This window comes from Magnolia sinica, chromosome 7 (assembly GCF_029962835.1).
Source record: "Magnolia sinica isolate HGM2019 chromosome 7, MsV1, whole genome shotgun sequence".
NCBI classification, from domain to species: domain Eukaryota; kingdom Viridiplantae; phylum Streptophyta; class Magnoliopsida; order Magnoliales; family Magnoliaceae; genus Magnolia; species Magnolia sinica.
The window spans coordinates 89,488,942-89,505,955 of NC_080579.1; the positions used below are offsets into that span (position 1 = coordinate 89,488,942).

General features: G+C 40.8%; 1 protein-coding gene across 1 annotated transcript; it reads right to left on the bottom strand.

Annotated features, from left to right (window-relative positions):
• Positions 1–14,873: 14,873 nt before the first annotated feature.
• LOC131251664 (uncharacterized) lies at positions 14,874–15,753 on the bottom strand. Its single transcript, XM_058252526.1, has one exon. It carries the CDS (start codon positions 15,361–15,363, stop codon positions 14,968–14,970), a length of 396 nt encoding a protein of 131 aa, XP_058108509.1. The 5' UTR covers positions 15,364–15,753; the 3' UTR covers positions 14,874–14,967.
• Between the last annotated feature and the right edge of the window lie 1,261 nt (positions 15,754–17,014).

Sequence of the window (17,014 nt, forward strand, 5' to 3'; positions counted from 1 at the left end):
CAAGAAATCCAACCATGGAAGGAAACTGAGTTTCTGTCTTGATTCTCGTGGTGTGTGTGGAAACAACCCAAGATTATTTTACACGAACCCACTGTATAAACCATTTCTGACTTTGATTATGTGGGGAATACAAGCTCTGTTGGACCCATCTGGACCATCCAGCAAGCCTTATTCGAAAAGATATGTCTTAGCTTGAAATTTACAATTAAAGTGTCCACTAGCTTCTCTACTTTGACAATAGTCATGTGATTTGGTTATAGCACGATCTTGAAATCAAGAACGGTAAATATGTGAGCTTTACTAATAGTAACAGACTTCTTGTAACATCCTGAATTTTCACTGTTTTGGATTTCCAAAAATCCTTGAATTTTTTTTATTAATTAACTTATAATATTACTTAATGACCATTAGCACTCAATGTTAGTTTATACAGGGGTGGTACTAGTAAAGAACCGCACAAGTCCGATTAATCAGCCGTAGGAAGCCAATGAATCCGTCCGATCACTTGAATATCAGGTGTAGCCCCATGATTTACTCACATAGGACCCAAATCTAACCGACCCATCGCTAACTAATCAAGACAAGCATAACTAAATTAAAGATCTAACCGAAGCCGAGTCAGATAAGGCCCGGATCTTAACTAATAGACCAAATCAACCCCGTTGCTCTTTTAGCCTAAATTGACGGTTTAAAGTAATCATGATCAAATCTCCATTTTCACTAGTTATAAATAGGCCACATTATGAACATAGCTAATCCAAAACCTAATCATTGCCCACGAGAAATCTCACTACCAAATTCATTCCAGAAATGCCCCGATTTTCTGAACAAGCTCTAGACCGCTTGTTGGTGGGCCACTAGTTCCAAAACTATAGAATAATGTCCGTCTTACTGGGCTTGACGTCCATCGCGGGAGTCGGACCTGGGTACTGTCCAGAACCGCTCAACTTGAGCCAAATGACGAGTGCATGAGAAGTGCAAATACCCTAAAGGAAGAAGCTGAAACTTAAGTGATTTGGGTCGTCCACTCTTATACAAAGTTGAAGATTTTAGACCATCGGTTTACGACCAAACTTCTCACGTAGAGTAAGGATATTTCCCTAGTCATATTCATATAGCCGCAACCTCGATTGACCATCAGTGACCGCTAAACAGACTTCTAATCATATCCGTTGATTGACACATCCAAATGGCTGGCCGATTGTATCCATACGTAAATCATCATTAGGGCTAACTATCCTACGATGTATATCGACTTATACATCCCATAGTGGACCCTAGAGGCTAGAAAAATTCTCCCATAGGATTAGTATGGTAAAAACCCAACACTTGGGGTCATTTGCACCAAATCTGACATTATAAAAGGGGCTTCTTTTGGGCACCCTTCTCCCCATACGATTTTGCCCTAGAAAAAGTAAAGAGAGAAGAGAGAAAAGGGAGAAAGAAGAAAGGAAGAAGAGAGGAAGGGAGAGTGAAGAAGAGGGAAGGTAGGCCATAGCTCTAGTGGGGCTCAAAGGAGACCGATTCTTGCAACTCCTTACCTTTTCCTTAACAAATCCTTCACCCACAACCGGAAGAGCCCCTCTCCATCGATTGAGTAGGTAAAACCCTCATTTCTTAGAAATCCCTCATGTTGAGGGTGGATTCACATGAGATTCTAACATGCAAGTACATTGTCTTAGGATTCCGGTCGATCGACACCGAGTTCGGCATTTTTAGGTTATTTTCCAAGTCTTCAATGATCCATAAGTGCAGACTATTATCCTTAGGTAGCCTAGCACCAATTATACCATGAGTCTAATGATTTTGAATGCTTGGATGATATATTTGGAGAATCTAAAGAAAACCTAGGATTTGGGTGTTTGTTTTGTAATGTATAGAATTGTATGTTTTGTCTAGTCCTCATATGATGTTGTTCGTGCCTCTCACATGATTAGGTTACAATAGATGATTACATGTTCATGTCTCGTGTGATTTTTTCCATATGGTGTTGCTTTATGATATGTATGATTCATTAACCCTTATGCATCTTGATTCTTTGAGTGCTTCACTTCCTCACTAACCCACACGACTCACATGCACCTTGTTCATGATAATGTAGCTTGCTTGTTAGGAGTATCTGAATCGTATGTTGAGTTGTATGCAAGCATGATGCTGTTATGCTAGTGATAACCTTGATAGTTGGCATGTTATGGATCACCATCAAACTCTTTGATTGTTCAGGAACATGAAAGGAGATGATAGCCCCATTAGTAGGACTATCCTAAGGCTAAACCTATGGATTGGGAGGGTGCATATGGGTGGCAGTAGTCCAACTACATGGGTCTCTTGCACCTAATGTCTTTCGTCACGTGCTCGCCTGACTCATGCGGTCTAGCTTACTTACTGACCAATCTTGATTGTTAACCCTATTTGCTCACATATGTATGGAACCTGAAACACCCTACAACCGTTGTAGCTCATCAACAACCACTTGAAGCTGATCCACCGACTCGTGAGCCGGACATAATGGAATGGGACACTGTAGCCGAGCTGTCGGCCTACGCTGGGGTGACGAACCTCCCCGTAGTGACCACGAGCAATCCCAGTTCTTAGCACTCCCTATGTGCTTGAAGTCGGGGATGGGGAACCTGATGGGATCAAGGATCGCGGTGCCCTGGCCTAGCGTGTTGAGGGGCCTTGGCATTGCAACTAGTTGAGGCATTGATATGTGGGGTGTATAAGATCCCCCAACCTGCTGGATGAATGGACTTAAATAAGAACTCAGCTAACACGATCACATTGCATCGCACTAGTTAGGGTGATGATTCGACAGTCGAGATCGCTTTGATGGAGTGTTGGTTATATGTGATTGTTAGATGGAGTTGCTCAAGGGAGTGTTATGGTGAGGGCATGCATCATATCATCTGTCATACATGTGCATTAATAAGATTAGTCAAGTGTTTGTGAATGATTACTTTTCATTAAATTTATAATATAACTGATGCTTATTACTACTTAAGACTAATAACACCTACTGAGTTGATCACTCACTCCCACTCTGGGACGGTGTTTTAAAACACCAACAAGACTCTTCAGTAGACGCAGGTGATGCAGAGTACGAGGAGCTCGGTGGCCGAGTCTTGAGGAGGAGACGAGTTGTCCTACTTCCAGTTGATGGGTGGTTCTCCATTGGCATAGTGGACGGATTTTGGATCGCTGAGTGTTGGACTCGGCTCATCATTCTTTTTTGACATAGTTTTTGGTAATTTTATTGGGCAACGCCTTGTGCGACCCATTGATATTATTTTGGACTTGTATATGTTTAGCCTTTTCTATTACAGTAGACTATTTATGAATTGTGATTCATGTTTCAAGTAATTCCATGCTGCGCATTTAAACCTGATTAATCATAAAACAAATAAATTGATTATAAGTAATACCCGGGAACTTGGGAGTCGAGCTTATGCACGACCTCCAATTTACAGGGCGTTACACTTCTAGAATTGTAGCCAGATCCCACGTGGGAAAAGTCACCAAATCGGAATAAAAGATTTTCCTCCACGAAAGCATGCATAACTCATTCATGTTGTATAACGGAGTATATGTGTAATACTACCTATCACACATGGGTTCTTTAAACCTTATATAGTTAGACGTTCCATTATTAAAACTAAATCAAAGGAAAAGAAAGATAAAATAAAAATTTATAGAGAGAGAGTGACAGAGAGAGAGAGAAACGAAGAAGGAAAGAATTAGGAGAGGGAGAAACCAATTGCCTCGTCGTGCCTTGAAAGTGACTCACTGAGTTGCAGTTCAACTCCAGAATCAAGCTGAGTCCAACATTCTCATAGATTGTGTAACTATTGAGTCAAACTGAGTCAACTAAGTAGGTCTTACAGAGTTTTGCATTGAGCTAAGTTGGTTTAGGTCCTAGTCAAGTATGATTTGATATTTTTCAAGGGTGGAGTCAAACCAAGTCGACTTCGCTAAGAAACTCACCGAGACAAATATGCGAGTTTAGATCCAAGTCAAATTCTACGATCTTCAGAGGTAACTCGGCTCGTTAGATATCACTTGGTGATCTTTTATAAAAGTTAAGTTTTCACTTAATCATCTACTTTTAAACCTTTATTTAACTTTAGTTTCTAAAAAGTATGTAGATTGTAGCCGAGTCGAACTGAGTCGACTCAACAAGGAGTATTGTTGAAATTCGAATTTTACTGAGCTAAGAATAGTCATTGAACGTGAAAACTCCAATTCAGAATTATCTCCATTGGATACAGGTGAGTGATCCTGATGTATTTCCTGTACATCAAGTTAAAGTAGATGGATTGTTTGATATGTTGTATAATTACCCTGATTTACTTGTCATATACTCTTAGTTGATTTAGATAAATGTGTGATTTCTATATTAATATAATAATAATGATATGATTTGATTAATGTGTTAGAATATGTTAATTCAAATGTGATAATCGACATAATATATGCAATACATGATTCATGATTACTTGGCGCACCTATTAATTGTATGCACAACACGTGCAGAATTCCTAGGGGATCTCCCTAGATGGTATACCTGGTAGAATTGTTATTAGAAGCCCATTATACTAGCGGAAGCCTACTAAGGAGTAGATGCAAGTCTTGCCTATGCCTACAAAATGATAGAAGTCTGCCAAGGGGCAGATGCAGGTTGACGAGTTTCCAACTCAGGCAAGTGGACGGATTCCCACTTGATGCATTGATGCATTGCATAATATTTACATTTTTTTAAAAATAATATTGTGTATGATTATTGACATTCTATTAGAATTTGATGTAAAGAATTATGTCGAGAATTCTCGCTAGGCCTGGCTAGCTTACCCTTTATTTATGTAAAACAGTACAAATGTGAATGGGGGTGAGCCGGTCGCTCAAGAATAGGAATACGTGATCGAGTTGGAAAAGGACTCAAAGGACACATGGTCTTACTTGACAAAGGAAGAAGTTGCTACCCTAAACTAGCCATGATTTTATTTTATTTTTTACTTTAATCATATTTGATTTTCTTAGATTGCTAATTATTTCTTTCAAGTTGTTGGACATATTTATTTCATTTCATAAGACCCCGAATGGGAGGGTCCTTAACTATGTTCATAATTGATTATTGGAATGGATGGTCGTTTCTTAGATGTTGCTGAGTATGAATGGAACTTAGATCTATGGTAGAACTACTGGGTAGAGGAATTTTTGTAAGAAAATTTAACAGTTTAAGTACACTTAGTGTACAACTCATGATGTGGATCTCAAGTCCAAAATATACACTTAGAGCTGTACATGAGCAGAGTAAGCTTGGTTACTTGCTCGACTCGGCATGAGTTTGAGTCGAGCACGAGCATGAGTTTGATACTCGTTTTAATTACGAGTAGAGTACGAGCTAGGCAATACTCGAGTCGGTACTCGACTCGATACTCGACTTGTACTCAACTCGGTACTCGACTCATACTCGAGGGTATTATTATTATTATTTTGTATAAATTGTTAATATATACCAGAAATTGATATCATATATTGCTATTATATGTCAGAAATTTTTAATATGTTAATATATGTTAATATAACTAATATATGTTGAAATTGTTAATATATGTTAATATAGCTAATATATGTTAATATAGAAATTGTTAATATGCTAATATAGAAATTGGGCTCAAATTTGGACTCGGACTCGAATTCGACTTGAAAACTCGGACTCGACTCGATATCTGCTCGTACTCGACTCATACTCGGATGAGTAGAGCACAAGTAGGGAATCCATGCTCGATGCCCGAGCAGAGCTGAGTACGAGTAGGACTCGGGCAGTGCGAGCCGAGCATGAGCTGGGCAATACTCGGCTCGGCTTGACTCGTGTACAGCTCTATATACACCAAGTGTCCGAAATCTGGGTCGTGACAACTCTTGCATGAGGCCGACGTATGTAACTTATGATTTTCTGATCATATTACCATCGTACATCACTTTGTGATTTTTATATCATTATGTTGTTGTACGTCACTTTGTGATTTCTGAGTCATTTCATACCATTCACCGAATGACGCCGTTGTACGTCACCTTGTGATTTTCGAGTCATTGTCCAGCAGTTCATTTGCATCAAGAGTTTTACTCACATTGTTAATTAGATGTGCATTTGTAATACCTAGGCCAACTGTCACGACGTCCTAGGGCGTCCTTTAGCAGAACCGCTACAGGACCGATTTGGGTAGCTGCATGGAACACATGTGTGAATTCTTAAAAGGCTAGGGAGGAATGACGTTAGGTGTTAGGGTCATCAAATTACAAAAGGATGAGGTTACAAATGTAGTCAAACCTGAGTATGACCTAAATCGAAAACGGGCCGTGGGGCCGGCTCTTCCAATAATCCACTGCGACAAACTAAAATGATCATGTATCACCTTTCGAAAATTCGCTAAGTCCAAAACTATAGGAAATCGTAGGCCTCACTGGGCTTAAAGTCCATTGCGTACGGCAAACCCAAACAGTGCCCCGAACTACACAACTTGGATCGAGAAGGTAGTGGTAAAAAGTGCGACTATCCCAGACCTGAACCTGGAACTTAAGTGAAGTTGGCCCCGCCACTAAACTGCGAAGTCACGACTTTCTAACCATTGGATTACGATCAAACTCGGGTCATGAGCCAGAGATATTTCTCTACTTATATCCGTATAACTGTGGCCTTGATCGAACATCAATGGCTGTCGATCGCAAGTAAAGTCCCCGTGGTCAATCAAGACATCCGATTTCCACCAAATTCAGACCGATTGCTCATCTGGTGATGGGGCACTTGGCCCATGGCACATATGGGTCAGTGGGCCCTTATAATAGCCCTATGGGCTGGAATTCAGCCCACTAGGGCATGCATGTTAGAAAAAGGACCGCTATGGTCATTTAGACACAAAATTCAGACTATTTAAGCCCAAAAATCACACTCCCTCACTCCCATATGAAATTTTTATTGCAAGGGAGAGAGGGAGTGGGGAGAGTAGAGGAAGAGAGCTCTTTGGGGAATATTCCCTCCTACTCCTGCTCGCATCGGAGCCCACGACTCAGCCGCCATAGAGAGCGGGCCACCGGAAGTATAGAGGTAATCATCTAGCCCTCTTCGGATTTCGGCATCTTAGGCCACTTGCATGCGCCCTAACAAGCAAATTCTATCGGTGCAGGGCTTCGATATGCCAACCTAGTTACTCGAAACCTTAGGAGCGGTGCCACGAACCATTGGACTACTCCTAGGTGCAGAACATTAACCTTATTTGACCAATTTCGAACATAGGATGCAACTAGTGATTGTGTTGTGCAAAATTGGTGCATATGTTAATTAGCACATAATCCTTAATAGTTATTTCTCAATGAATTTGCCTAATCATGCTTGGAGTAGTTAATGATTGCCTCTAATCTAGATTAGGCCAAACTATTGAACTACTGCCCATCATTTATTTTGCTTTCCGTTGTATGAAATTTGTTTTTGATTTATTTCAAAAATCTGCGATGAATTGGGACAATGTACTCGCATGCCGTCACAATGTTTCGATTGAGTCGAATGCCCATACTTATTACCATGCATGCTTGAAATTTTTTGGATTAAGTAATGTGTATGACCCCCTGTGAAATGCTAAATGACTGACCCATTGGGTTGGTCAGCAAATTACAAAAAGTCGCGCAGACTGCCTTATTGGTTTGGCCGTCCAGGGACCGATCTGACCAATCTAGGTCGAACACGGATAGCCAGCAGTAGTTAGACTACACAGGATGCTCGCACCCAATGTTGGATGCTCCGTAGTTTGCTTATATCGGTCAAATTGGCTCATTAGCCGACCAACCATGTATGTTTACCATGTATGATCATGTTTGTTTGAACCTAAGGCACCCCATGCCCATGGAACGCCCACTTACAACAACCATGATACCATCCACAAGTCTCGTGAGCCGGGCATGGTGGTATGAGATATTATGTTCAAGTTGTCGGCCTATGCTGGGGTGATGAGCCTCCCTTTAGTGACCGCAAGCAACATAGTTTGTAAATTCACCATTTGTATTAGTTAGATGAGAGTGACGAACCCAGATGGATCAAAGATCGCAGGCACAAGGCCGCTTCGTCCGCCTGGGCCTCGCATTTGGGATAGGGCATTGAATTCGTAAGGGTGTCTCAGTTTTTCCAAATTTGTTGGATGAATGGACATAACTAAACACTTAGCTAATATGATCACGACCGTATTGCACTTAGTTAGGCTGGCGACTTGACGGTTGAGGTCGTATTGAGGGAGTGTTGGACATATGCGAACGTATAAATGGTGTCGCTTGAGGAAGTTTTGGATGGCAATGACATGCATCATATCATGATACCATACATGAGCATTAATAAGAGTAATATGGAATTGTGTGCTCGACGGTGGGCCTATAAATAAAATAATGGTTTCATGTAAATAATAATTATATCATTTGATCGCGGCAAATGCAGCACCTGAGATGCAGCTGTATCAGGGGAGCGGTGAAGTAGTTGGCTTTAATAAGTAATTTGTTGCCTAAGTTCAGCAAATTGTTGCTCAACAATCGTACGGAATTCTTGCATTTGAGTCATTGATGCTTCAAATTTAGCCTCAATGGACATACGTGCATTCCTATCCGACCGAGCTTCTATGATGTAGGGGGTGGCAACCTTCATAGTAGTCTTATAAATACCCAAACCCATGCCCCTAACCCGGCCTCTGCTATCACGACCACAAACCTAACTAATAAATTTTGAGTTTAGTGATGTGTGTATATTATTATTAAAAAAAAACCAACGACAATGTTTGTAAAGTGAGTAGAATTGATGGAAAACCTATGAAACTGGGTCGTTGTCTAAATCCTTGTGCTTACTGGAAGGATCACTGCCAGCTATCGATAATATTCTTTCCTATTAGAAGATAATTGTTAAAATAAATCCTTCATTGTACTTAAATAAAAAAATGATTAAAAATTGAAAAATTATTCTCACCGCTGTTTCAAGATGTGTTTGTGTTGGGTAAGACCCATCAGATCTGCTATGAGTGACGACAAACAAATCAGTCCTCGTGATGATAGTATTTGGATTTTCTTTTCGCTGTAATTATATAAGCAAATTAGTCAACAATAAATATCTTTTGGACTACATATAGTTTATTGAGATGCGGTCCCATGCGTTATGTGTATCACCTTATTTTGTTAGTCGTACTCGTACTTCAATTCAATAATTAATACCCCATGATCCATTTAATTTTTCAAATGCTTGTATATCAATCAAATGAAACCCACATTTAGACAATCCGCAAGGCATAAGTGGCACTTGGAAATTTGGGAGTCGAGCATTACTCGACCCCTAGAATTTTAGGGCGTTACAGCATCCTGAGGCTAATATACATTCTTGCATCCATGCATCTAATCAAGATTGTATTCTAATGTGATTATTATGATTGTCTTACTACTCTTATGAGCTTTACTTAACTGTGATGATGGATGTGAAATTTTGGAAGGAGATCTTCACTAAGATGGCCACTTACTCTTTAATGTATACACACACCAATAGATGACCCAGAGTAGAAGACTCTCAGGACGTGAGTGAGAAACTGACAGAGGAGGCTTTATATTTTAGAGCAGCCGAGCTATTTGAATTGAATCAATAGCTAGCCCATTTCATTAGTAGTTAAACAATTTGATTTCATGTATTGTTGGCTGTAATAAGTTCCCATCTGGGTGGACTCGTGTGAATATTGTAATGGATTGGTTTGTTTTCCAAACTTCAATGTATCTTGCTTCCGTAATGCCTACGATGTAAAATGAATGTGAATGTGGTTAAATTCTGGAAAATGCATACATGTGTGTTATCGTTAACACTATAAATTTCGAAATTTGAGCATCATACTCAAGCTACGAAATTGGGGGCGTTACATGTGATTTATAATGAGAGAAATTAAGCCATATTCTTAATGAGTTTCATAATTATGATATAGTGGTATTATAGCTACAGCTACACTTTTGATGGACTCACCTATATGATTATAGAAATATAGAGTATATGGATATACCCATCAAATCAAAGTTGTTGATTTGTCAAGAACACTTCAAGATTCAAGTTCGATGAAATTATGGGATCTAATTCCCACTACTTATTACTAAGCTTGAGTCCTAACAATTTCTGTCCTTGAGATACTAACCTTGACAACTGACGAAAATCTAATTACCGGTGGCGGCAATTGGATTCCCACTGACATCTTTACAAAAAAGAGGCCCACGTCTCATTCGAGCAGCAGTTGGTAAGAGCTTATGGAGCCAAGGGAGAGGTTTTCGTTGGTAATGAGATGTTTTAAGTAGCTAGAGTGGCTAAAAGGGCTAGTGGATAGAGAAAAGAGAGAGAAAGAAAAGAAAAGAGATGAAAAGATAGGGAAAAGAGAGGAAAGTAGAAAGAGATTCAATCTTCCCAATGGTTCAAACCGAGTGGAGTAGAGGTTGAGTTCACAGCATCTGATAATCTTTGGCACTAAGGTCTCTAGGCTCTCAGGTTTTCCTTCTCTAGACATACCACAATCATCCATGATCACTATCCTTATCTCACTTGCATTTGCATCTATTGCAAATTTGTTTTCTTTTCTTTTACTTTTTTTGCAATAATGGCCTCTCAATCATGATCAATGTCGAGCACTCTGTCTGTATGGTCGTACTTGTCATTGGGTAGTTTATCCGTTTAGGACTTAGGTATCCCCCGAAAAAATTTTCAAACCTCATAAAGTAAAGACGGTATTATGGTACAGGTGAATAACGGTGCCTAATCATGCCTAATCTCTTGATTTTTTATTTTTTGTTTATCACTAAGGCCCTAACTTGAATTCCTTGGTCACAGACCAATTGCAGGTGTCACTCTAGTTGCGAAATCCTCGGATTCCTCAACTCAATGATCCTATGGCATCTAGCAGATCTTTGAGCTTTACTGGCCAACGGTGACTTCAAGTTATACCATTTTTTAAAGTCAATATCACACCGTTTTACCCCCAACCAATCTAAGCAGATGAAGCTAGAGTCGCATGCACAATGATATATCAAGGAATGTCGTTTCACATGGGCTTAGTTCAAGGGCAACCTTCTAACAACGTAGATATATTCATGTTAGGTGAGGTTTAAATCCCTAGTACCTATACTAGCAGGCTTATATAATTTTTGCTTGTGTTTGTAACATCTTTTGTTTGTAAGTATTGCTTATTTAAGATGACATAGGGAGGTCTAGAGGGGATTAGGCGACATTCTCAAACATACCTGTACGCCGAGCCAAATCATAACAAAGTGAGACGTGGTGTGTCTCTCGTGTGAGTCATGGCACAGTGCGATGTGTCGTGTCTCTCATGTTAGCCTCTTTCTCTTTTCGCGTCTGTAAAGATATTGCCATCAGCTTGCATACGTCACGTCAAAAGTTGTTATGCACCGCCACGTGTGCACTAAGGTGCGGACGCGGTTTGGCTAGTGACGCTGCCACTGGCCATCGGTGCTACGTAGGCCCCACCATAATCTGTCTTTTATCCACACTGTCCATCCATTTTTAGGCATCATTTTAATAACTTATCATATATGAATGATCAGGTGCACTACACCACAGTAAAATAGTAGTAGCTGAACGTCTATACCCTTAAAGACCTCCTGTGGCCCACTGTAATGTTTATTTGACATCGAGTAGATTAGGTCATGGTTGAAGGAAAAAAGTTAATATAAAACTTTTGTAACCTTGAGAAGTTTTTAACAAGGAAAGTTCCAGCAACAGTGTGGCTCACTTAAGATTTTAATCTACCTCAATTTTGGGTTTGTATTATAAAATTATCTAGAAAAATAGATGGAAAGCATAGATAGACACATTAATCATGTTGGGGGGTCCACGGAGCACCAACCACTAGCCATTGGTCGGTAGCAAGGGAAATAGCCAATCAGCTTGACCAGCGTCTTTAGTGTCACAACTTCCAGTACGCTATCTTTACCAGCTACTTTCATCTAAATAAAAATCAGATTTTATTTTATTTTAAACATACATTAATAAAAGAGGACAGGGTACTGTCATAAAATTAAAAAAATAATAAAATAAAATAAAATCTATATTATTTCACTATGTGAGCAAATCAATCAAGATACCTTTAATTTTAAAGAAATTTAATCAAGTGTGCACCTAATTTTAAAGAGTTGTTGTAACCAAGGACACGAAGAAGGAAAGGAGTCATTCATTATCCGGGTACACAAAGGAGTGGCCCTTTAGTGCATCGAGGGGTAAATTTGATATTTAAGTGAACGGCTGTGAGGTACCACAATTCTCCGTTTTATTTTAAAATTTATCTGTCTGTGTACCAACGTGACACACACCTGCCCTGGTGGGGCCACCACCAGCACTCGTAGAATGAGCTCCTTCTTATTGGTGGAACCCATCTCTATTATACATGATAGTGCCGGTTATGCGATTCCATCGCATCTTTTTCGCCGCAGGCACCCTCTCTACACCATCCCTTGTGCCTTTACACAAGGAAATGGATTGGCTACTCTCCATGATACCAGCCAATGGCTGGTGGTCGGTGCTCTGTGGACCCCACCATGATGTATATGTTTCATCCATGCCGTCCATCTATTTTTACAGATCATTTTACGGTATGAGACCAAAAATGAGGTATAGCCAAATCTTAAGTGGACGACATTACAGGAAACAGTGTTGAATGAGCGTCGACCATTAAAAAACATTTTGAGGCCATAAAAGTTTTGGATGAAGCTGGTTTTTGTTTTCTCCCTTCATCTGGGCCTGTATGACCTAATCAACATATTGGATGTCAAATAAACAGTACAGTGGGCCTTATGAAGATTTTAATGGTGGATATCCAATCACTATTGTTTTCATGTGGTGTGGTCTATCTGAGATTTATATACCTCTCATTTTTGGGATCAAGTCATAAAATAATCTGTAAAAATGGATGAACAGAATGGATGAAACACATACATCATGGCAGGGCCACAGAGCACCGATCACGAGTGACAAGGGCTGGTGTCAGGGGGAGTAGCCAATCCGTTTCCCTTGCACAAGCATACCCTGGTGGGCCCCACCACCAGCACACGCAGAATGCCGGAGGAGCCCACCTCTCTCGTAAATAATAGGACTCGGATTCGGTCGTAATGATTGCTCCACCCACGTGCTGGAAATGCTCTGTTGGCCCCGTTGTTATGTAGGCGTTCTATCCACGCCATCCACCCATTTTCTCACATTCGTTTTAGAAATCGGATTGCTCCGTAAGCTCTTATCGTACCGAGTAAACTCAGTTGGGCCCACCTTGAATGTATGTAGTCTATCCACATCGTCCATCCGCTTTTCCATTTAATTTAATGGGTTGAATCCAAAATTAAAGCACATCCAAAAATCAAGTGAATCATACCACTGGAAACAGTAGGGATAATGGTTTCCACACTTAAAACCTTTCTAAGCTCCATCCAAATGTCAATTTGTCATACAGCCTCTTCGTAAGATTATAAAGACATGGATGAAAACACAAATATAAACTTGATCCAAAACTTTCCTTAGCTAAGTCTGGAAATTATCTTTTAAAATCGATGAGCGGATAGCATAAAATATGTAACTCATGGTTGACCTCACAGAGTTTACTCACTACACAATCGGCTTCCCTTGGGGCCTGTTTGGGAGCGTGGATTTGGAACTCCCTTGATTCAGAACCTCCATGACTAGAAACCCCTTGGATTTGCAATTCTCACCTGTTCTTGGCACTTTGGAGTGTAAATCAACTTTAATTCAAAATGCATATGTATAGTATATTTACAGGGTTTCAGTTGACTTATTAAATCAACTTTAATATCTCTAATTAATAAGATATATAATTTTTGACACTTTGGTTGTGATAAACCCGCTGAAATATACACTTTGTCTGAAAATGATGAAAATCCAAGTCTTGGATGGACTGCAAGCACAAGATCATGTTTGAGTGACTAATCAATGATTTTTAATCGTTGATTAATAGAGATAATGTTTGAATGGTATTGATTTACATGAATAATATTTGGACGGTGCTGATTATCATTAGTGAGCCATGTGCCCAATAAAATAATAGTATACAGTGTCACACCACAATTATTGAAATGATTTTAGATGTAATCCAAGCTCCCACCGTGGATTATAAACCCTTAAAAGTGGGGATTAGAAACCCCCTGGATTTGCAACCCCATTTACTTGCCAACCCCCTCCACCCCCAAAAATCATGGTGGGTCCAACGGAGCCTTTCCCGAGCACAAAGAGGAGCCGATTAGGTGAGATCCAGGACCCACCAAGGTCGGTGGGACCTGCCTTAAATCCACACCGTCCAACAATTTTCAAAGCTCATTTCAATATATGATCCCGAAAATGAAGTATGCCCAAACCTCATATGGACCACACCAGAGGAAACAGTCATAATTGAATCCCCACCATTAAAAACTTCAAAGAGTACACTGGAATGTTTATTTGCCATCCAACCTGTTGATAAGGTCACGAAGACCTATACGAAGATACCAAATAAATATCATCTTGATCCAATGCTTCCGTGGCCCACGAGAAGTTTTCAATGGTCAATTGCTACTGATTCCTATACTACGGTCCATCTGAGATTTGCATCTGCTTCATTTTTTAATCATGCCCTAAAATGTCACGTACATCAAGGTGGGCCCCACAGTCAGGGATCCCATAAGCCGAGCCGGCGTTTTACCCTGCACGGCGGGGCCCACCTCATGTACGGCTAAGATGTCCTACACACCTACGAGGGGTTACGTGTCTTCTCGTAAAGATGCATATGGGGATCAACAAATCTCATTAGCAAAAAAAATCGAAGACACAAAACACATCATTAACTCTCTAATCTTTGCTTAAAAGCCAAACAAGCCAAGAAACCCAACGCGAACTACTCTATCAAGTAATCCGCGGACCACAAAATAATTTCAAACTCGTTTGGTCGATTCGTGCTCCACAGCCCTCATAAGGAAGCTATCGCTCTCAAGCGCAATCTGGATCGGCGAGTCCCCGATCCCGCGTGCGACCGCCAGCATGATCTCCTTCATCTCAGCCTTAAACTCCTCCAGATCAACGGTCCCGCTCCGATCCGCATCGAACTTCTCAAACACCTCGTCATCCGGATTCCCGATTTCCTCGCCCGTTTCGGCGTCCGCCCCACGAACAGGCAGCGGCCCGAAACCCCTCAGCAGCTCAGCACGTGACAGGACTCCGTCGCCGTTAACGTCGAGGGTTGAGAACCGCTCTTCCATGCACTTGTTGAACGCGGCACCGTCCTCGACGAACGCCGTTACCGTTACTCCGTTAACGACCGCTACGCTCATATCGTCAGAAGCTGAGATTATCGTCAGACGCTGAGATTATCGTCTTTGATTTTTACTCTGCTGTGGTGGGTGCGCTTATATAGAGGTTGGGGTTCGCTTTTCTTGAGAGGTCTTCAGTTCGCGTGTGGTTTTCTTTTTGTTGAACGCGGCCAGTTCTTGCGGTATATATGCGTTTGCTCTTTTCATGTGCCACGTGGCTTCTTGTGGTTGGAAGGGTGGTTTGTACGCGCATATTCCCTGGTTTCAGTATATGTTCTTTTCACACTGGCGATGTTCTTCTAGCCGAGTTCTGGGTGAGTTTTTTATATACTCGGCTTGCACGCGGAATGGAAATGGTATACTTAAGCGGACGTGGATGGGGTACTATCCCCTCCCACGTTATGGACAGACGGGGGCCACCGTGATGTAAGGGTTTTATCCACACCGTCCATCCACTTTTCCATATCATTTTATGGTAAAAACACAAAAATGAGGCAGTTCCAAGACTAAGGTGGACCACACAGTGGGGATTAAAAGCCTACCGTTGAAAACATATTAAGTGATCAAGCTGATATTTGTGTTTTCCCTTCATCCTGGTATTTTTGATCTTATGAACAGGTTGGATGGAAATTAACCATCACGGTGGGCCCTGAGAAGGTTTCAACGGTGGGTGTCATTATCATCTCTGCTTCCTATGGTGTGGACCGGTTGAGCTTTGGATCTTCCTACTTTTAGGGCTGAGGATCTAAAATGATATGAAAAAAATGAATGGACGGTGTGGATAAAACCCATACATCACGGCGGCACCGCTGCTTACAATGGTGTGGTCCACTTGATCTTTTGCACGGTGTGGATAAAAACCCATACATCACGGTTGCCTCTCAGAGCGCTCCGTTCCTAGCTAGGGACGGTTGGGGGTATTACCCAATCCGCTCCCACTTATGGATCGAATCAAACCGTCCAAATCGCGGCCCACTTTTGATCGATGATATGTTTTCGATTGGAATGGACTGATGTCCTAACTGCTGGCAGTGGGCTTGTAATGGACGGTTGAATGGGAAAATCGATTAATCTGGATTTTTATTAAACGGCTATGGAAAATGTATATGGGATTTGGACGGTTTATTTTTATATATACGTTTGCAATTTATGCAGTTTACAAGTGCGTGTGTACGTACTATCGTACTCTGCAGAGTACGAAGAATTCTTCGTATAATTTTTGCCGCGTACGGTGTGTCGTTGCGTGCGAGAGAAGATTTGATAAACTGACGGAGTGCTATGGACGATACACGGGCACTTAGAATTTGCACACGTGTCATACTTCAAGTCAAATTAAACCGTCATAATTGCAAATTCCATCTTGGAACGTGTCATGCATTAAAAACATACGGTTATCTAATTATGCTACTATCAGATTGTTGCACATTTATTTGTCGGTCAAAAATTAAAATATGCAACGGTCCCATTTCAATCAACAAGTGTCCATGAATCAAAGGTTATGATTGTTCAAACAGTCATATTTTGGGCTTGTGACATAGCTACAGCGAGCTCCACGATTTAATCGGTTTAATTTGAAATAAGGCATGCCAAGTGTACGATTTAGAGGCGCCTACATATCAAGAGTATCAGATTACTGATTGACAGAAGAGCTTTCCCCACCTTCACACCGACC